Source organism: Amphibalanus amphitrite, unplaced genomic scaffold (assembly GCF_019059575.1).
Source record: "Amphibalanus amphitrite isolate SeventyFive unplaced genomic scaffold, NRLGWU_Aamphi_draft 000853F_arrow, whole genome shotgun sequence".
Lineage (NCBI taxonomy): Eukaryota > Metazoa > Arthropoda > Thecostraca > Balanomorpha > Balanidae > Amphibalanus > Amphibalanus amphitrite.
Window position 1 is genome coordinate 14,462 of NW_024882347.1, and position 22,720 is coordinate 37,181.

General features: G+C 49.4%; 1 protein-coding gene across 1 annotated transcript; it reads right to left on the reverse strand.

Annotated features, from left to right (window-relative positions):
- Positions 1-16,704: 16,704 nt before the first annotated feature.
- LOC122367159 (alpha-1,3-mannosyl-glycoprotein 4-beta-N-acetylglucosaminyltransferase C-like) lies at positions 16,705-20,361 on the reverse strand. Its single transcript, XM_043340028.1, has 7 exons — positions 20,243-20,361; positions 19,398-19,648; positions 18,966-19,087; positions 18,543-18,711; positions 18,145-18,272; positions 17,833-17,941; positions 16,705-17,579 (listed from the first exon to the last, which is right to left on the reverse strand). The coding sequence occupies exons 1-7, from the start codon at positions 20,340-20,342 to the stop codon at positions 16,971-16,973; spliced, it is 1,488 nt and encodes a 495-aa protein (XP_043195963.1). The 5' UTR covers positions 20,343-20,361; the 3' UTR covers positions 16,705-16,970.
- Positions 20,362-22,720: the final 2,359 nt, after the last annotated feature.

A 22,720-nucleotide genomic window follows, 5' to 3' on the forward strand; every position in this document is an offset into this window, starting at 1 on the left:
ACAGCTTTGGGAAGCAGAATGCTTTTCCAAGAACATCTAGGAGGAGTTTCAGCCCTCAAGCTGAACTCGAACCGCGAGTATGAACACATTTATAGAGGAGAAAATGGCATCCGGGAGGTCGTAAGCCCATCTTCAAGCAAGACAGTGCATCAGTGCACAGGTCAAGCAAAGCTTAAAAGCGGTGCAAGGAGACTGTGACAGGCGTTTGTGGCAAGATCACATGCCAGGCACCTCATCGGATCAAAATTTCATGAAAATTTGTTGGTTATGCTGAAATTTAGGCTCGTCGAAGCGCAGCGCTGTTCCAGCGTCGAGGAGCTCACGGCGCATGTAAAGTCAGTCTGGGTTAACTTTAAGCCTGCTATGCAGCCAAACACGCCGGTTGGCATGTCGCAGCATGTATTCATGTGTTTGCCTATTAAATGGGGAGCACATTGAGGGGTCATAAATATATCAAAACGCAATGTACTCTGTTTCACATGCAAATATAACGTGAGAACGAACTTATGGGACACCCTGTATAAAACGATATCTTCCATCCTCTCCAACCTCAAGCGGGAACAAACACAAGGTTATCGATTTCGAAACAGATGCGCCATAACAGAGGCTTTTAACCAGCTGATTAAAACGCTGCAAAAAAATGTTTAACGACTGCAAGCCACTGCCTCGGAAATGATTATTTGATAAAAATTATCCAACACAATATTAACCCGCGCACCGACGGGGGTCTGCGCCAACTTAGTACCGACGGGGGGGGGGGGGGGGCGGATGACCGCCCCCCCTGAGATCTCGAGAACGAAGCAAGATAGCGACAAGCGGTAAACGGCATCGGATACGCACGGTCAAGATCTACAATTTTTACAAAGGTCATTTTCAGGTCAGGTCAAAGATGACGTCACAGGGGTCGAAAAAGTCAAAATGGCGGCGCTAAATATGGAGAGAGTTTTTCTCGAATAACTTTCGAATTAGTCAAGATAGGAACAAACTAAGGGCATCATCGTGATCCTCTCGTCAATCCGCATCGAATGATATATATGTTGACCTCGAAAGGTCAAGGTCAAAGGTTGACCTCAGGTCACGTGACCTCGAGGTCATCATGTATATCATTCGATGCGTCTTGACGAGCTGAACACAATGAGACCATCCACGCGTCTGTATCTTGTTCCTGTACGGAGTTATTGGCCAAAAACCTTTGGTGACCTTTGATGACGTCACATGACCTCACAGCTGCCCAACAGCAAAACAGACCTCAAGGTAGTGAAGGTTGATCGTATATGAAGTCATATATGGTATATGGGGCCATTCCGACCCGTTTTAGTGGTAAAAACAGGGAGTTGATTTTTTCCCCATTGACTTATAATGGGGAGGTCGCGAAATTGACCTGACCTTAGGTCACCGATATCAAAATTCCGAGATATACAAATTGTAGCTACTAATGACCTAATAACATCCTGCGACTTTCAAAGGCCTCCGACATCTACTGTAGCTCTGGCACGGTGACAAAGTTGCAAAAAAGTGACTTGAGGTTGGGTCATTCAAAGTGACCTGGTGACCTGACCTTGAAAGGTAGGAGGTTCAAACTTGCACACCATGTGTAAAATTAATAAGGGAATAGTCATACCAAATTTCGCGGCGCTACGCGCCGCGGTTTTCCCGCTATTCGCGAAAAACCTCAGGGGGGGCGGATATCCGCCCCCCCCGTCGGTGCGCGGGTTAAATTATAATGAAATCAACATTGTAGTGTAATTCACTGCAAAGAAATTCATTTCTCTTCAGTTATTCAACCAAAAGGGTATATGAATAAATATTACGTCATCAGATTACATCCATTCATTAGGGGAGAGAGAATCTTAAAAGTAAATCCTTGGTTGTCTAATGATTTGCGCCACTTTTTGTCAATTTTGCCTGGATGATGTGTTTTCTTGTAAAGATAAGACAAAATGCCAGTTCAAATCCATTTTCATTTAATTATGGGACCTAAGTCAGGCTCAGGGCTACCTAACACCTGCCTTTTCAGCTGGATTTTCAGTGTCAAATTCTTTGTAGAGTTTCTCAGACCACATCTCAAGATCTCAGGACTCAAGGCCAGTTTCCAAACATTGTGTTTTTGGGTGTTTTGATTCTGCCTTTTCCCCTAGGGAATGTTGTCATTAACATTTATTTATTTTATTGTGCTATACGTATTACCTATTTAAAATTATATATATTATATATATATATATATATATATATATATATATATATATATATATATATATATATATATATATATATATATATACATAATAATAATATTTAGTAAAAGACATAAAACCGCGTTCATGAGGTTATGATCATTATTCAAGTCAGACCGGTTTCGTTCCACAGTGAGAACATCTTCAGTGACAATATAAACAGAAATGTAAGTTACATGTTTTGATGGGATGATTACCCTGACACGATATCGAAATTATTTGCACACACATATGCACACATGCAAAACTCAGTAAGTACACTTCTTCCAGGTGGAGAATTGTTCTACTTAATGATGACGACGCGCGACGGTGATACAAATGCACAGTGCACATGAGAGCAGTTGCACACCATTGGGTACACACATCATAGAGCTAAGCGGTGACATTGAGAGGATATGCCGATGAAATGTCGTTTATTTTTGGTCGCAACCGAAAGATGTATAGTGATTCTAAAATTCTTAAATCAGGGAACGAGCTGTTCGTACCAAGAATTTCAAAATTATCAATCGTAAACGGAGCGTCACATGATAACGCATGATCTCTAATGGACGAAACTGCTGGGGTTGATGACATCAGTCCGGTACGAGGAGATCTGCCTTGGTGTTGAGCCACTCTGGTGAATAAACGTTGATACGTGGAACCAACGTATGACGCCTGGCATGAGGCGCAACTAAATTTGTAAATGACACCAGAGCGAATCGGCTTGGGCAGTTTGTCCTTGTAACGGAACAATGTTCCAATCGTGAACTGGTTACGCAAAACTACTTTAGGATTTAGATATGGATAATATTTCGTTAATAGGGACACGACTTCACGATGCATCTTAAGCGATTGATCACCATAGAAAGGTAATACAAAGTATTTTTCCAGCCTTTTAACTGAAGCTACGGTTGGGGCTGGACTGAACTGCTTCTGTAGGAAGTTCCGAACTGAAAAATCTACAAGTCGCTTTGGGAACCCATTATTGCAAAAGAATGACGTTAAAAACTTCACTTCTAAATCGAACAATCTGTAGGTTGAACTGATCCGAAAGGCACGAAATATGGCTGATTTCACAATTGCCCTCTTTATGAGCATTGGAATAGAGCTAAAGAAGCTAGTTCCAAGGCCAGTGAAAGTTTTCTTTCTGTAAACTGAGGTTTCAAAGCCACTAGCTGTTCGTTTTACATATACATCAAGAAAAGAGATCATGCTGTTAGTCTCCGTTTCTTTCGTAAATTTCATTCTTGGGTGCTGAATATTTAAGTAGTTGAGAAACTTGTCAACATGTGAATGATGCTCGAAAATCATAAAACAATCATCGACATATCTTCTAAAGTAAACGGGACGGTATTCTCGAGGACAGTTATCAAGCCAGTTCTTCTCATGATGACACAAGAATGCGTTAGCAAACGTAGGGCCTAACGGTAGACCCATTCCCACCCCATCGACCTGTTTGTATAACTTCTGGTCAAAGATAAAGTACGAATTTAGTACTGAAATCTCAAGCAAAGACCTAAAACAGTTCTTAGCTATCCCTGCTACCGTTGAGCAGTTCCTAAATAATGACTCTGTACAGATATCTATGGTTTCTGTAACTGGTATGTTCGTGAATAAACTTTCAACGTCGAAACTAGCCATAAACATGCCCTCTTTAACCTCAAGTTGCTGAATGTCATTTACGAATTGGTAACTATTTTGCACAGTATACGCGTTCACGGTGAGGGGAGCCAATATCGAAACCAAATATTTGGCAAGTTTAAACGTAGTTTAAACTTGTTTAAAACGTAGTTTAAAAAACTACGTAGTTTTAAAACTTTAAACGTAGTTTTAAACTTGTTTAAAACTACGTTTAAAACGTAGTTTAAACTGTTTATATTGTCACTGAAGATGTTCTCACTGTGGAACGAAACCGGTCTGACTTGAATAATGATCATAACCTCATGAACGCGGTTTTATGTCTTTTACTAAAGTTTATTCTACTTCTAAAACCATCAAAGGACAAACTACATAATAATAATATATTTATTATATATATATATATATATATATATATATATATATATAATAAATATATTATATATAATATTATATATTATATATATATATATATATATATATATATATATACATATATATAATATATTATTATATATATAATAATATTTTTTTTTTGGTGCCCGACCCGGGCTTTTGTCGCCTAGTAGCACACATTCATACTGGGTTAGTACACTATATACACGGCAGTGGTACGAAGCGTTTTCGGCACCCGCCAAGCGGGACAGCCTTGACCGCACGCTTCCTGTCACGCACCCCAAGTGGCACCGCACTGGTGCGCATGCTGGGACTATCCCGATTTCTCGGGCCCGGCAGGTCAGAGGGCTGCTCCGGGACATGAAGCGAGGCCGTGCCCTCGGGACATGTCACCGGACCGAAGGATCTGTTTGAAGGCGGATCAGGCCCGTGTACAGTGGCGCAGCCAGGGGGGGTCAGAGGGTCAGCTGACCCCCCCCGAAATTTCTGTCAGGGGCCCGCTCGAGAGAGAGAGAGAGAGAGAGAGAGAGAGAGAGAGAGAGAGAGAGAGAGAGAGAGAGAGAGAGAGAGAGAGAGAGAGGGCCCCAGGAGAACGGGCCCCGGGTGGACGGGGCCCGGACCCCCGGTTGGATGGGGCCCGGGCCCCCGGGAGAACTGGCTTGGGCCCCTGGGAGAACGGGCCCGGGCCTCCGGGAGAACGGCCCCGGGCCCCCCGTGGATGAGTCCGGGGCCCCGGGAGAAGGGGGCCCGGACCCCCCGTTGGATGGGGCCCGGGCCCCCGGGAGAACTGGCTCGGGCCCCTGGGAGAACGGGCCCGGATTCCCTGGTGGATGGGGCCCGGGCCCGGGCCCCCGTGGATGGGTCCGGGTTCCCGGGAGAACGGGCCCGGGCCTCCCGGAGAACGGGCCCAGGCCCCCGGGAGAACTGGCCCGGGCCCCCCGGGAGAACGGGCCCCGGGCCCCCGTGGATGGGTCCGGGGCCCCGGGAGAACGGGGCCCGGACCCCCGGTTGGATGGGGCCCAGCCCCCCGGGAGAACTGGCTCGGGCCCCTGGGAGAACGGGCCCGGACCCCCTAGGTGGATGGGGCCCGGGCCCCGTGGATGGGTCCGGGTCCCCGGGAGAACGGGCCCGGGCCTCCCGAAGAACGGGCCCGGGCCCCGGGTGGACGGGGCCCGGACCCCCGGGAGAACGGGGCCCGGGCCATCGGATTGAAAGGACCCGGGCCCCCTGGTGGACGGGGCCCGGGCTCCCTGGTGGACGGGGCCCGGAGCCCCGGATGGACGGGGCCCGGAGCCCCGGATGGACGGGGCCCGGAACCCCAGGTGGACGTGGCCCGGGCCCCCGTGTGGATAGGGCCCGGGCCCCCGGTTGAATGGGGCCTGCTAGGGTGACCCGCTTGCTCCGCAACGCGAATAAGGGGTATTTTCGATCGGTGGGCGTTTGGTTGGTCTTGTGTCCGTGGGTTATGTATCCATTTCGGTCGATTGCTTTTTGACGGCTAAGCATTTTGGTTTGGGGAAAAATATCCATCGCCTCGAGGTGCTGGTGTCTGATAGGCATGCGTTCTACTATGGAACATGTCATGTGTAGTTTATAACAAACGTTGTCGTAGGTTATTGAAAAATGAAAGCCATCGAAGAGTTACTATGTAGAGGTTTGAAACATTTATATTTTTTAAGAATACTGCTGCTCGTCATGCAAAAGCGATGGTTGGATTTTGGACAAAATTGAATGCTCTTTCCAACTATGCCATTTTCAACTGTCAAACGTACCAGGTTATGCAGTAAAACCCGTGTAATTAAGTAAGTCATTAACAAATACCATTTTCTCCAGCGATTTGTTCCACCTTGTTTTTGATCAATTAGCCTTTCACAATTTTTCCATGCGAGGCTGTGCAATTCTTTTGCCAACAGGCGTTGTTAGAACCCGCTCTGTCAGTCACCCGAAAATAGCATTAAGTCCCAAATCTGTCCGAAACGTCAATTTTCCAGCATAAGTGCCCTCACGGGTGCACGTGGCGCGTGCCAACCCCTGCACCGCACACCATTCGATAGCCCGTTCGATTCTCTACACGATACTGTGTTCCCCGTGCCGATCGGGCCCACGGATACCGAGCCATACTGCACGGGACCGGACCAGTGCACAGTGTGGCCAAACACCAGTTTAGCGCGAATTAAATCCCAGCGCTGCTCGGATCCGTTGACAATTGTTTCCTGGTTTAAAAATTGACACTTAAACCTATGTGAGACCTCTTACGATGCATTATAAATGCTTGCTGACATATAATGGCATAGTTCCGCCTCTAAAAGTAAGGAGAACTAGCTTACGACGGGTGATGTGCTTACCAGGCCAGGGCTGTGAAGTCGATGGAGTTACTCCGACTCCGACTACGGCTTTCAAAAGTCAATTTCAACTCTGACTCCGGGCAAAACTGTCGACTTATACGATCGACTCGGACTCTGACTCCGCAGCCATGGCAAGTCCACGCAGTCGATGGATTTTCGGTGACTCAGACTACGAGTCTTGGTCCGGATTCCAAAATCGATTCCGATTCCGACTCTGACTGCAGGGTCAGAACTGTTGACTCCGAACGACTCCGACTCTGATTACGAAATCCTGGAATTTAACCGCAAATAAGAGGCATAAAATTGTGGGTCCCAGCAATGATGGGCATGTTAGGAGGAGGAATCGTTTACGAAATTCCCATCATTTCTCTGGTAAATTCTTATGATTGTCCAAAGTTTGCTTGAAAAAAATCAACATCTAATTATGTTTCTGTGTGAATGTTCCTGGTGAAGCACATGAATCGGTAGATGGTTGCTGAAATACACGCACCGATAGGACTGAACCTCAGCAATAAGAGTAAAAACAAAGACTTACACCATAAGCACCTTCATGTCATTAACCCTCGCCCGTAGGGTAGACCGGGGCAAGTCGCCCCGCCGAGGTAAAACGCCTCACCGATGTTTCTCGGAACTGGCAGGGTTCTGGGGAAACATCATCTCTTCTATAACACGTGCACTAAATGATCATTATATGAGCAGACTGGAAAGAAATTGTGATGACTCTTTCGGGAGATATAGCCAAAAATGTGTTTTTTGAGTGATTTTTATGTTTTGTTGTCAGATTATGAATCATGGCGTTCTTTTATGGTCCACATTAGGTTAACGACTTTTATGTATTTTGAACAACTATTGTCTAACGCTTATCATGCCGGGTTGGTTCGTGTTAAATTATGTCTTACTGGAGTACAAGGCGTTGTTCTCTGACCGAACTACGTGATGGGGTAAAACGCCCCAGTAGGTCGCGGGGCAAAAAGCCCCTGGGGCGTTTTACCTCTTGTGTTGTTGGGGCTACCCACTTTCTAATGTTCGGTAGCTGGCGAACAGTAAGTTTCTGTGCCTTTATGTGTATTTTTCTCAACAACTGGATGGCAAAGGAAGTATTTTGTTAACATTTGCATTGCAATAATTTATTATTTGGTCTTATGAGGTAGGTGAAAAACCTGCTCATACAACAGTGTCATATGCTGAGCACCTGACAGGATGGAATGTGCTAACTTCAGTGCCGTGCCTCCAGAGGTCTAACGGACCTCTCACATAAGATTTAGCCAACTACCATGTTAAATCTTTAATCTAAGGTATGGGGCTACTTGCCCCAGGCCGTGGGGCGTTTTGCCCTGGGGTTGGGGCAAAATGCCCCATTTGCAGTTGCTTCACAAATCACTTCCTAGCTTGGAGTCCGATCATAAGTGAATCAATTTGAGGGGTGCAATTTAAAGTAAAATGTCCAAAGAACGCATTGAGCACAAATTTGGCCTTTCAGGTGATGTGGGACAAAATTTATGTAGCAAAATAAATTATCTGGGGCGTCTTGCCCCAGGCTACCCTATTGTTTTGCTAGCCGCGAACGTAGGTCGGGCCAGGTCAGCTCAGGCCAACCAGTCCTGCCGGGTATTCATAAAATAGGTGTCAACCGCCAGTGACAGCTTCGTTGCATGTTACGAATGCACCAAAACTTCTTCCTAAATGTTCAAATGTTTACTTAATCCGAAATCAGCTCCAAAAACTAGTCTGATAACATGTAAAACTAAAAAAGGTGAACCAAGGTCATCAAAGGTCATTGAACTGACCTGACCTTCAAGTGATCTTGACACCGACCATAATGCATGGGACCAACATCATAATATCACATGTTTAGACGCTTGAAACCACGAAAAGACTGCAAACGCGCGGCTAATGCAAGCAAACATACGCCCAATCGCGCTTCCGGCCAAACATGGTCTCGAGAAATAGGTCACAGGTCAAAGGTCATTGGGTTCAGGGTCGTGAAATTTAATGGGTAGGTGTAAAATTGATAAACTCGAGGGTACTGAAAGTTTCGTCGCGATCGGCCGCTTTTTACATGAGCTTTTTGCGAAAAACCGAGAGGGGTCCTTTCGACCCCCACCCTCACCCCCTACATGGGCGAGGGTTGAAAAATTGTCAAGATTTATTCATTGGCGACCGTATTCTGCACTATAACAAGTCAGAAATACAGCGGTTGAGCCATCCGCGTAACGTTACGGAGCCGCCGCCGCGCCCACCCTGTAGCCGGACCTCCCCGGGCGGGCCAACCCGATACGTTCAAAGCTGAGCCAAAGGCCGGGGGGCAGGTTGGGGCAGGGTTTCTTGAATGGATCATGTCCAGAAAAGTGTGGCGAATCTTCTCATAGTAGATTTGGCGTGGAGTTTTTTGGCCATTTTCTTATATCTCTACGTTTTTAAGATGGACAGTGTTTTCAGGGGATGTTTGAAAAGGTCATTTTCAAATGAGCATAACTCATCGGTTAGTCCAAGGATACCTATAGAATTCGGGTATACTATCAAATATAGGCGCAGTAGTCATATGCCACTCCAATTATTTCCAAACCTTTCCGACAATTACGCCAAAATGTGTTGTAAACATGACGCGGGTTTTCGACGATTTCAGCACAGCCGGGACCGGCATTGCGTATGTCCACTTTAGCTAGCTTTTTGGACACCGAAAGGAAGACATTGAACCAAAGTATTGTGATATTGACATACTTTGGACAATTTCCTATCGACTGATAGTTATAAAAAGTCAAAATTCCAAAATTCGTTTTTTGATTAAATTCGCGCTAATCTGGCGTTTGGCCACACTGTGCAGTGTCGGGCAAATTCAGCCATTTTCGCACGATTTTGCAAGCCGATCTATGCATGTATTGTAAAGTCTATGACGCGAATTTCCACTTTTTAAGCACGCGCCATGTGCTCGCTATCGATCCGATCGATCTGAGACCCTCAAAGGCACGTTGCCCATCCTTGATCTAAAAATCGCGCAAATTTCAGCACAATAGGCGCAACGGTCTGGCCTGTACCCCGCGCTAAGTAACACCATGCCGGGACCTCGATAGCAGACAGAATCTACGTCACCACATCACCACACCACAACAAACCCGGCCCAAGGCATTACATGTTTGGCCCATTATGCGTTTGGCCCATGATCGAGCTAGAGCTTCGCGGAAAAAACGAACGTGTTGCCCGTGACGAGAGTAAGCCGATGATACTCAATTTTAAGGTTCTTGGTTATTGGTTGACCTTCCAGGCCAGGTCAATGACCCAAAAATCGGGAAAATCGGGACCTGTTAGAACGTCGTAAAGTGTGGCTGCTATAGGGTTTTCGGAGTGCTGATCACGAATAGTTATCATGTTAGTTTTGATCACAGATGATGTCTTTATGCATTTAGGTCAGGTCGGGTCAGGTCAGGTCAGGTCAACCAATAGGAGTCCTGCCGGGTATTTGTAGTAACTACGTGTCAGCCGCCTCTAGCAGCTTCGTAACATGTTACGAAGGCACCAAAACTACTTCGTGAATGTTCAAATGGTTGCTAAATTCGGATTCAGCTCCAAAAACTAGCCTAGAAACATGTATAATTCGAAAAAGTACCGACTACTGAGGTCATCATAGGTCAATGACCTGACCTGACCTTCAGGTGACCTTGACACCCACCCTAACGCATGGGAGCAGCATCAACTCACATGTTTGAACGCTTGAAATCACGAATAGACTGCAAACGCGCGGCTAATGCGAGCCGGCATACGCCGAATCGCGATTCTGGCCAAACATGTCTCGGAAAGTAGGTCACCACAGGCCAAAGGTCATTTGAGTCAGGGTCATGCAATTTCTAGGGTAGGTGTAAAACTGATAAACACGAGGGTACTCCATGTGTTGTCGCGATCGGTCGCTTTTTACGCGAGTTATTCGCGAAAAACTTCTTGTGAGCGAATTCACGTAATGAAGAAGGATAAAGGCATAATCTTCTACAGCAGCCAGTAGATGACTTAGGACAGGCACATGGAACTACTTAAATCTTGTCCGATCGATAGAAGCAGGCAACAGCTCCGTTTGCATATATGCTATGCATATTGCGGAACGGGCACATTTCGGCCTCGAAAAATACGAATTCATACGTCATAGTAATGTTGGGGAGCGGCGGCCGTTCGTATCGGCCGCCGGCAGCGTGCGCCGGCGCTGCAGCCTGCAGTCTCGGCCGGCCAGTGACGTAGGTGACGTGGCGGCCGCTGATTGGTCGGCGGGCGCCCAGCCCCCCTATATAATGCGGCGCATCGCCGGCGGCGGCAGTCGCTGAGCGGGTGGCTCGGCGGGTGGAGCTCGGGGCTGAGCGGTTGGCTCGCCAGGAGGAGCCCGGGGATGAGCTGGGGGACAGTCGGTCCGGCGTGCTGGGCAGTCAGGGTGTTAGCGTGCAATGGGCCGATGTGCATAGATCAATACATTAGATAGCTGAGCCGTGGTGTTTACCCGAGAATGCGTGTTCCGAACAACTGGCGCGGTCGGTAGGACGGTTCGGACACTAGCGGACACGCATTCGTTGGGTTGCACCGTTTAAAGTAAATTTTTATCTTTATTTTATTTTGAATCGGCTCAGTAGAGTAACGTAACATGGAGAGAGAACTTTTATTTTTAGCTAACTTTGAAAATTTCACGGGGAAAGATGGACAATCATGGGGTCAGTGGTACCGGCGGTTCCGGGCGAAGACGGTCACGTTCTCGGAGGAGAGTCGGCAGCGGGGCCTGGTCAGCCTGCTTCAAGATGGCGCCCTGGACTACTTTGCCTCGCTGTCGGAGGATGTTCAAGGCAACCTGCAGCAAACGGTGGCCGCGTTGGAAGCCCGTTTCGGCACAGCAAAGAACGCGATGCAGGTGCACGCTGAACTAGCGAGCATCCGACAGCAGCCCGGTGAGGCGACACGCGACTTTGCCGACAGGGTGCGCCAGGCAGGCCGGGAGGCATACCCAGGGGCGAGAGCCGGCGACCCGTCCGTGGAAGCGACCGTCGTCAGCCGCTTCGTGTGCGGCCTCCGTGAGGAGCAGCTGCGGGTGCGGGTGCTGACGAAGGACCCGGCCAGCCTCATCGAAGCCGTGAAGGTCGCCGATAAATTCGAAAGACAGCAGGACGCACTCCGAGCAATGCGCCCGCCCAGCGAGGGCGAGGCGTTGGCGGTTCAAGACCGAGGCACGCCCGGCACTGCGCGGCTGGACGCGCTGGAGAGGCTAATTGGAGAGCTGCAGCGCGCTCTGCAAGCCCTTGAGACGGCGGGAAGGCGGGACGCCTACCGCACGGGGCACGGGACAGGGGCGAGGATCCCCCAACGAGGGCCACCAAACCCGAACAGGCGGGGTAGCGGGCGCCGCTGTTTCTTTTGCAACAGCCCCGACCACTTGGTCCGCGACTGTCCGGCGCGGCACACATGCGCAAATGAGCAGGCGGGGTGGTCCTTCCCACGCGGTCATCAGCAGGCGGGCCTGGAGTGGGCGGAGTGCCCCCGTGGTCCGTCTGAGGAGGCCGGCGGATGGACGCCTTTCTGTCGCGGGTGCAGCCGTGGGGGTCAGCGATGGGCGGGACGCCCGCCTGCCCCGGCGACTGCGGCCGTGGGCATGCCTGCCAGCCCGACAATGGGGGGCCCCACAGCGCACGCGGGTCACTGGCAGCGGGGGGACACACCGGCAGCGGAGTGCGGCCGTGAGTGGCAGTGGAGGGTGGCTGACCCACCTGCACTCTACGGTCCACCCACCGCGGGGCAGCCCACACACACGGGGGGTAGTAGCGCCACACGACAGTGGGAAGGGTGCCCCCACATCTGCGGTCACGCCCGCGGGAACGCCGAGGTCATGTCACGCCAGCCCCCGGGAACCACACCGTCGTTCGTGTGCACGGTACGATCAGAGCCGGCGGGCAGCGAGGCTCCGCCAACATCCCAACCCCCGCTCAATGAGATCGGGCATCACGAGCAGTCGGGGACCGCGAGCTCCGGTTTGGCGAGGCGCTGCGCACAGGCCTGCGAGCGGGCAGTGGCCCTAGTGATGGGCACTGCTCGCGCCGTCTTCCAGTCGGCAGGGTTCAACCGACAACGACACAGTCCCACCCAAGCGACCCCATGTGGGGTCCCCGTCGAGCCCCACGGGTCCGGGACGAGCCGTTGCGGGGGCGGGCAGCCCAGCGGCGGCTACTTCGAGGACGCAGTGACCACGAATGGACAAGAGACGGAGAGCGTGAGCCGCTGCGAGGGCGAGTCGCCCAGCAGCGGCAACGCACGTCAAACAGACAGGGAGACCGTCCTGGCCAGCAGTGAGGTCAACCTGGCCAGCGAAGCACTTCTGGTGGCAGACAGACACGCACAGGCCAGCAGCCGTCCAGGAGTCGACGGCGACGCAGGCGACGCCAGCTCGGTGGAGCGGAGCGACACGCGAAGGGCGCAAGAGGAGAGCCCACCACTCAACCACGCCCGACGGTGTTTCAGCGATCAGACGCCCCCCGAAAGCTCGATGCTGGGAGAGTGGGGCAAGGTCTTAGGACCAGGAGCCCACCATGTTCGGGTGGTGAACGACCTCGTCGGCATGACCACGGCGAGTGGGTTCAGGGCGGCGGTGCCGCCTTCCCTGCGCACCCATGTGATGCAGCTGGCACACGAGCCACCGACGGGCGGGCACCTGGGACGCCGCCGCACCACGCTCAGGGTGAAGCAAAACTTCGTGTGGCCCGGAATGTATAAGGACATCAAGGAGCACTGCAGGACGTGTACCCTCTGCCAGAGGCGGAACAAGATGGTACCGTCGCCAAGAACCCCGACACAGACGGAACTGGTCACACGTCCCCTCGAGCGCGTACCTGGTGGCAGAGTGAGACCACCGATCGCTAAATGGTGTGCGCGGCACCACCCGGATCGCGGCGCGGGACTCGAACCGCCTCCAGCTGCCCTCAGACCACCAGCGCCGTACCGAATGCGGCACGGGTGGCTCAACCGTCGTCTTGCACGGTACCAGGCGGGAGGCTCGTGAGCTGCGGAGATTGTAGACACCGAAGCGTTCGGTGGACCCGATCATTGTGCGCTCGAGAACGTGTTTAAAGTTTCCTTTGTGTGTGTGTACGCGGGTCATGTCGTTGTAGTGATTGTAGTATATGTTTTTGTTAAATGTTGTACATACTTGTAAAATGTGAGTTGTCGTACACCTCTCTTGTGTAGGGGGGGTGTGTGTTGGGGAGCGGCGGCCGTTCGTATCGGCCGCCGGCAGCGTGCGCCGGCGCTGCAGCCTGCAGTCTCGGCCGGCCAGTGACGTAGGTGACGTGGCGGCCGCTGATTGGTCGGCGGGCGCCCAGCCCCCCTATATAATGCGGCGCATCGCCGGCGGCGGCAGTCGCTGAGCGGGTGGCTCGGCGGGTGGAGCTCGGGGCTGAGCGGTTGGCTCGCCAGGAGGAGCCCGGGGATGAGCTGGCGGACAGTCGGTCCGGCGTGCTGGGCAGTCAGGGTGTTAGCGTGCAATGGGCCGATGTGCATAGATCAATACATTAGATAGCTGAGCCGTGGTGTTTACCCGAGAATGCGTGTTCCGAACAGTAACATATTTCTGTCATGGTCAATTCGCGTAGAAATTGAACACCGGGTGATTACCGAGCTATTGTTCTATCAAAATTTGCCGATTCAAACTCGCTCAGGGTTATCGTGTAGGTAAAGGGGGGCCCGCTCAGCAGAATGCGTATGAAATATGGAAAGTTTCTGAAAAATGGGTGGGGGCCCGCACACTAGGGGGCCCGCTTTGGAGGCGATGACCCCCCCGAAACGAAATCCTGGCTGCGCCACTGCCCGTGTACCTGCGGCCGGGGGCGCTGGCTGGCACAGCGATAATCCCCACGACCGAGCGAACACTCCACTGCCATCTCATGGGTGGGAGCCGGCCGAGGAAAACGCTGCCAGAGGTCAGCTTTGATCCAAGGACCTCCCACACCAAACGTGAACGCACTTGCCAACTACGCCACAAGGGTGGTGATACATCAAAATTAAATCACTTGATCTATACCGGATTGTCTAGCTTATAGAGACGCGTTTTTTTCATTTAGCAACTTCTCTCCGTTTGAGTTTATTGTAGCAAATGCTGTTAAAACTCGGTGTTTGACCTTTGGATGACATTTACCTGAATGAAAAGGAACATAAACAAGGACATAAGTAGTGCATACATAGTTTAACCTTGTTTTGGGCTCTTCTTTGCAGTGCTCCCTCTCAATAAGGTCAATCGTTCGAAAGCTAGCCGCATGATACAAGTTGGAAGATAGGCATCTATTTAGTGTTGAACTGCGGTTAACCCTATTAGTGGCAGGCTCCTGGCTACCCCTATTAGTGGCAGGGGGGGGGCTGTTTACGACCCCCCCTTGATATCTCGAGATCTTACTGGCCGATTTTCAAAATTCAAACGGCATTCGATTTCGCTCAACGAGATCTACATTTCTAAAAAAAAAAAAAAAAAATGTCAATAGGGGGGTAGGGGGGGGGGGGTAAAAACGGGCAAATTGCAGATACATTTTAGGCTGTTTATCACGGCCAGGTTTCTGAACCAATCTTAAAGCAACTTTTGCCGATCGATAAGGAATGAACCAGGAATTCACATGGATCCTAAAAATATGCATTTTCAAAAATCATAGGCGGATACAGATCATTGAGATTGGGGGTACACAAAAAGTATAGTAAATAAGGTTTTTGTTGGTACTGTTTCTAAAAAGGGTGGCAATGGTCTTGTTATGTTACAATTTTCTTATGAGAGAACGACTAAAATTGTATTGGTCATGCATAGGCGGTGTCAGGGCACCTATGTTGGGAGGTAAAAAATAACCCCCCTTTTTGGACGCCTGGATCCGCCTATTATAGCAAAAACGTGTCAAAAGAGGATGCACAATAACTTTGTATATGTTATCACATGATACCTTTCATTCACTGTTCGTAAAACTGGTGCAGCATCGTGATCTTCGCCCAAATGACTCGCTTCACGAATAGGACCCCCCAATTCCCAGTGCTCTGGAGTCGCCCCTGGTAAAGTTATGAACTTGAAATTTTCAGGGAATGTGCCCAATTTAGTTTTAGAAAAAGTCAGAAAATTTCAGCATCGTAGCTTCAGCGGTTTCGGAGGTATTCCCGAAAAACCTGAGGGGTGGATAAAAACAACCCCCCCCCCCCCTGCCACTAATAGGGTTAACTGTAGAATGTGATTGCAGGGCTAACTGAGGATAGTATTGACTTTAACCCATTTTATACCAATGCTTTACAGTTCATAGATGCGTAATTGGCATAGAGCCTGGTCATTGGTCCCCAATCAATACGGGTTGATGCATTCCATGGATGCCTTCAGGGACATACATATTGGTGGCCAGCTGTGTATGTGCTTGTTGGTGTCAATGGCAACTAATGACATGTGATTGGAGTCAGTGTGGGTCGGTCAATGGTGAGTGGGAAAGTGGCTTACCCATTTCCCATCCACCTGGACCCTGGACGAGAGATACAACATGAGCTCTGTCGCACGGGCATGGCCCCGTGAAAGTAGATGCATGTGTCTCCTATTGAGTCCAGTGGACTCGAGTCGAGCTATCTCAATGCTAAACAGAGTACCTTGGATACGATCACTAATTAATTGTGATAAATACGCTTTGTCTAAAAGCATATAACATAAAAGCGGTTAAAGGAAATAGTTCACATTTTAACATGGGTTTTTAACTGGAATAGCAGTTCCGTAGCTTGGGCTGAGACGAGCATAAATCAGGAGCTTTTACAGCCCAACGATCACCCTAGGCAAAGATATTCTATTTCTCGTCCCGAAAAAGGTGCCTTGCGTTGAGGTTGTGTGCCTTGCATATATTTGCATCCAGTATGAAACGAGCATGGGTCCCGAAAATTCTTCAGAAACGCTCCAGTAACAAAAGAAAATTATTCAGAAAATTCTTCAGAGGCGCTCCAGTAACAAAAGCATGAGCAGATCGCCCAAATGCCGGTGGCCGCGATAATTTCTCTAGCTTCTGAAGAATTTTGGGGACCCATGCTCTTTTCATACTGGATCGCGTGTGCCTTACAGAAACTGAAAAGTTCTTCCTATATCAAAAATATAGAAAATAATATTTTGTTATAAAAAGGTTTTATTTTCTTTGCTGATCATTTTGAACATAAAAAATCATAAATCCATTGCAAAAAATATAATTTCGTGAAAGTGAACTATTTCCTTTAACTTCCCTTCATTTTTTCTTAAATTCGCATCCGCCATTGCAAAAAGCCCAAATCTCTTCCAACCAGTAGTAACAGCACATTTCCCCACATCAAGCATTCCCCATTCCCCTTACCACATTCCCCTTTAGTATTTTCGCCCTCCTCTTTCAGCTCTCCTTTCTCAGCTCTCCTCGAACAGCGCTATCTCCGTGATGGCCACTATACCGCCGTGTGTCCTGTCCACCTCCACTCTGACACACTGCACTCCACCGGGCACCAGTGTATCCACCGCCTTCACATCCACCACTCCACTCGGGTCGAACTCTCCTAGCAGGCTCCAGTCGGTACACTCTGCCGAGGTGGCGGTGACCCGCACCAGGTCAGCGGCCGCCAGCAGTCGGCCGCGCTTCAGCCGGTACTGCTGCTTCTGACCGGTCACCACGGCCACCCGCCGCAGCCGCCGGCGTCGGGTCAGCGCCACGTCTAGCGTCCCCACCGAGCCGCGCTTGGGCTGCCCGATGAACAGACCGGGAGCGACGCTGTAGGCGTATGGTGCCAGGTGACCGGTCACCACCCGCATGTTGGTCACCACCTCCGCCGGCGGGTTGTCGTGCTCGAACCGCCTGGTCACCTGGTTGGTATGGTAGTCGACAACCTTTTGGGTCTTGTTGGCCAGAGTTGAGCGGCGTCCGATGTGGTTGAACAGCGAGGGCACCCGGCGTGTTGGAAGGCCCGGCGCGTTCACCATCATCGAGATGAAGTGGGACATGATAAAGTCGACTGGCTGCTCCTGAGAAATGGAGAGACATATCGGTGTGAGTAAAATCGACATTTCTCATTGCACAATGCACATTCGCACCACACTACAATTTTTTTCAGATTCGGTAAAAAAATATATAAGTGGGAAAAATGTAAGAACGCTTGTGCCGGTCTTTTCTCGACAGGCAATAATGACATCACCTCTTGGCTCCGAATGCCTTTCACGGTCAGCCCTGACCCGCTACTGCTCTGACCTCGTGGACAGTAAAATCTTATCTCCTCACCTCTCTAAACATGGTCATCAGCTGCACAAGCCGTGGAAGACTGGACGACCGAACCAGGTCGCCGATTATCATATACTGAGCGAACTTCAGACCCACCCAGTCATGGTGCCTGTCGTGAGAAATTGGTGAAACCATAGACTTCAACTGAGCAGTACCGGAGCTTGATTGATCACAAAATATAAAGCGTCAATGCTTCCATTAACATGTGAATCATTTTTATCATCACTCACTTGCATTCAAAACAGGAAACTTTGGATGTTGAGTAAGTGCTTAATAAAGGTAGGTAGAATTGTTATTTCACTTATACGGTACCTGTGCATTTGAATAAATTCCCGAATGGCAGTAATGTATCGGCTTGTAGAAAGGATGTCGTCTTCAAGAATCATGTAGTACTCAGATAGCTTGTAACAATACGAGAATAGAAATGAAAAGTCGATCACCTGGAAACAGCAGCAAATTGGTGATATTTTGTTTCAGCGCACGAAGTTGACGAACAAGTAATAACGCAATTTATTGCTTGGAGAGAGACTACTAGTAGGTCGCAGTAGACAGAAAAGCGCAATGACTGAAGGTACCAATAACATTAATATTGACTGAAAGAAAACTCCTGAGTCTTATTGGAAAACACTGTTTAAGCACGTGCATAAAAGTGGCTAGGAAGTTTCCGTTGCACCCCACGATCCGCAGCCGCGATTGCAGCTGCCCCATGCCTGTTTGGTTCTCCACGCCACCCGCTCCGGCTTGTCGTTGAAGGTGCGCCGTCGACCACTCGTGAAGTTGAGGTCGGGATACAGATCAGGTGGAGGCTGGATGAACTGGATGAACCCATCAGCGACCTCGCCGTGAAACTGGCTGGACAGATGGCTCAGACGGAAGGACCTGAGCAGCGAATAGTCAATAGGCATGGTAGGTATAAAAAGAAACATGATTCTGCATGGCTCTGCGAGGGGCCGTGATGTTTGAACTTCAACTTTTCGCTGAAATGATTGCTGAACTGTAGGCTCACAGTTCATATGATTCTTTATCAACTGAATTAGGTATCCTCGCGGCCTTAGCCCCTAACCTAAGTATTGCTTTATTTTGATCCCATGTTTCTTTTCCGTCATTTACCAGTTCAATTGTTATTTTCCCACCTGAGTGTGTCATTGGTGTCGGCCAGCAGGACCACCACTGTGACGTTGGCTCTCTCAACCGCTGTCGAGCTGTCAATCAGCGAGCGGAGAGTTCGGCTCAGGTAGTGCTCCTTGCGAAACACCTGCCACAGGAACAGTGCAAAGAGACCATAATAGATTTAAAAAAAAACACCTCAAAGGCTGTCAATGCAAATGTTTCAGGTGAATTAGTTGGAAAATGTGAACGAATGATAAACGTCATTTCGTAATTATTCATCGAATGTTTCCTCTACGTAAGACCAACGCCACCTGCAGTTACACTTACCTACTTGCGCAAGCAATAATTAGCTGAAATGATGGCCTATATCAGTACACACCCAGTCGTCTGTGTGACGATTGTTTTGATGCTCAAACACCCTTTATGCCCCCTGGCTTCCCCGCCAGCCCTCTAACCGAGGCAATTCCAATGGTGAGGAAGCCGGTGGCAGCGCGGGGCCGGCCCAGCAGCAGTGTGTTTTTTGGCACGTGCAGGAGCGCCGGCCTTTTCGTCGCCGTCTTTACTGCCACTGCTGTCGCCGTCGTTTCTACAATCGGTGTCCGGTCCAGTGGTCGACACGGCTCGGCGACTGCCCTGCTGGATCCGACCTCTGCCACGGAGCGCAGCCTCGTCCACACGGTACTCCAGTTTGTGGTCCGACTCGATACTGCAGTCAGTTGCACCCGACACGGCGGGTCAGTTAGGGTTGCCAATTGTAGTGGTGCTAAGGAAGAAGTTGATTTCCTGTCAGAGGCAACTGTTAGGTCACAAAGTGCCCCCAAAAAAATTATTTTGCTCGACGTAAGTGTAATTATTTGTCCACTAAAGATGTAGGATAATAAGCACATGATTACTAAAAAAGCTTTGTGTTGTATTACGCTAATTAGATCAGAAATAAGTACGGGTAAATATTTAGTCAAAAAGGAATTAATTGCGCACGATTACGCAAGGGTACTCGTACACTGAAAACATGAGCTGGCAATGCTATTCGATGGAAGGAATAGGGTGGTGCAAGCATTATCTTAAGTAGACAAAACAAATTCGGCAATCCAGGTTTTGCACTATCAAATAAAAATAAAATAACTTTAGTAATACAACTGTAAAACATATAGTGCTTTGCAACGCCTTGCTCTGCACACAGACACACTAAGATTACAGGTCCCTGGCATCTATTTGTTTCTGTCCATCCGTCTGTGTTATTAGTACGTACGTTACACATGCACACGTGCAGAAAAGGTCAGCTGTCCTGGACATTCATTACCTGTGACATCGCGGTCAACAGTGAGCCAGACAACGTTGAGGGTCAGCAGAAGAAGAGAAACCAGAGCGACGCCGGCCAGAAGACGAGGTGACCTCAGCATGACCCCTGGCGCCGCGGCCGGGTCGCTGTCTGGACAGCCCGAGACGACACTGGTGTTTTTTTTTATACAAATATATGTAGGTCGAATCATATTCGAATGTTTGAATAGATGGATTGACAGAACCAGCTACCAAGCTAGGCACACTAAGAAACGCCAAGGTTTGAAAGTACTGAGGGTATTAGACTGTAGTTCGCTAGCTACTCGATATTGCGTGGAGACTCGATTTATTAATTGCATAGTACCTATCCATATTCCATACCCATATGTTGGGTCACCGGGCAAGTGCTATGCTATAGCTATTATGATTGGTATTTTAACCCGCGCACCGACGGGGGGGGCGGATATCCGCCCCCCCCTGAGGTTTTTCGCGAATAGCGGGAAAACCGCGGCGCGTAGCGCCGCGAAATTTGGTATGACTATTCCCTTATCAATTTTACACATGGTGTGCAAGTTTGAACCTCCTACCTTTCAAGGTCAGGTCACCAGGTCACTTTGAATGACCCAACCTCAAGTCACTTTTTTGCAACTTTGTCACCGTGCCAGAGCTACAGTAGATGTCGGAGGCCTTTGAAAGTCGCAGGATATTAATAGGTCATTAGTAGCTACAATTTGTATATCTCGGAATTTTGAAATCGGTGACCTAAGGTCAGGTCAATTTCGCGACCTCCCCATTATAAGTCAATGGGGGAAAAATCAACTCCCTGTTTTTACCACTAAAACGGGTCGGAATGGCCCCATATACCATACATGACTTCATATACGATCAACCTTCACTACCTTGAGGTCTGTTTTGCTGTTGGGCAGCTGTGAGGTCATGTGACGTCATCAAAGGTCACCAAAGGTTTTTGGCCAATAACTCCGTACAGGAACAAGATACAGACGCTTGGATGGTCTCATTGTGTTCAGCTCGTCAAGACGCATCGAATGATATACATGATGACCTCGAGGTCACGTGACCTGAGGTCAACCTTTGACCTTGACCTTTCGAGGTCAACATATATATCATTCGATGCGGATTGACGAGAGGATCACGATGATGCCCTTAGTTTGTTCCTATCTTGACTAGTTCGAAAGTTATTCGAGAAAAACTCTCTCCATATCTAGCGCCGCCATTTTGACTTTTTCGACCCCTGTGACGTCATCTTTGACCTGACCTGAAAATGACCTTAGTAAAAATTGTAGATCTTGACCGTGCGTATCCGATGCCGTTTACCGCTTGTTGCTATCTTGCTTCGTTCTCGAGATCTCAGGGGGGGCGGTCATCCGCCCCCCCCCCCGTCGGTACTAAGTTGGCGCAGACCCCCGTCGGTGCGCGGGTTAAATATTCATATAACCTGAAAACTCTGAATATGAGTGACTTGAATTTCATACATTAGGTCTTCAGGAAAGTGAAAAAATACAAAAAGTGTCTTAGATATTTTTCAACTTACCAGTCTTCACGATGAATAGGTCAATTATATTATATTCTGCTTCGCTATTGAGAAAACGGCAAAGCAAATGTTCAAAAGGTCAATAATTCCACGACCATTATAGAACCTCAAACCAAAGTGCTGCTCAGATCAAAGCCCCAGATGGGGGACAACTGCCGAGCCTTTTGCGAACGCACAAACCAGGCACCCACCATTGCCACGAGCGTGGGCCAACTGAGTCTGGCGTCTGACCATTCTGTCCCACCCCTCCCCTCTCCCCGATCCCACCTTCCCAGACCCCACAGGCGTTCCCACCAACCGCAGGTCGCTGGTATTGAACCAGCGGCGGTCGAACAACCGATGCCAACACCAAATTATGTTCTTCAATCGAGGCATCATATTCACACGAGAAAGGGTGCGATGGCCGACTTAATAAGCTAGAAATGGAAGATAAATCTCCAATGATATCTGAGGATTTGACCTGACCTGACCTAAAATGACGAAACATGTTCGATATGATTTTCGAAGAGTTATCGAATCGCTCATCGCTAGTCGCGACGTGGCCAAGGAGCCAAGGAGCCAAGGAGCCGAGTGTGACCCTATAACGCAATGTCATATTGCTAACACCGCAACCCTCCCAATCAATGCCACATCTCCTCAAGAACCTGACAGGCGCCTCCCACGCCGGACGGGTTCAGTCTGTCACCAACATCAGATACAAATCCGCATCCGTTTCCGTCTGTCGACAAGTGGCGATGCTCTGTCGACATGTTGATGGCAGTGTCATCTTCTGTTGACATCCCCCTTATGGCATTTTATTATAAATCGCCCGATCGAGCTGTCCGTACACCACGGCGTGTCAGACTGCAAATCTGCGCTGCCGTCCGAGCTGAAATACTGGACACCGTTCCGCCGGAGCTAGTTAGGTGTCGTGCGGACAGCGCCTCTCGGCCAATGGAGTCGGGACTG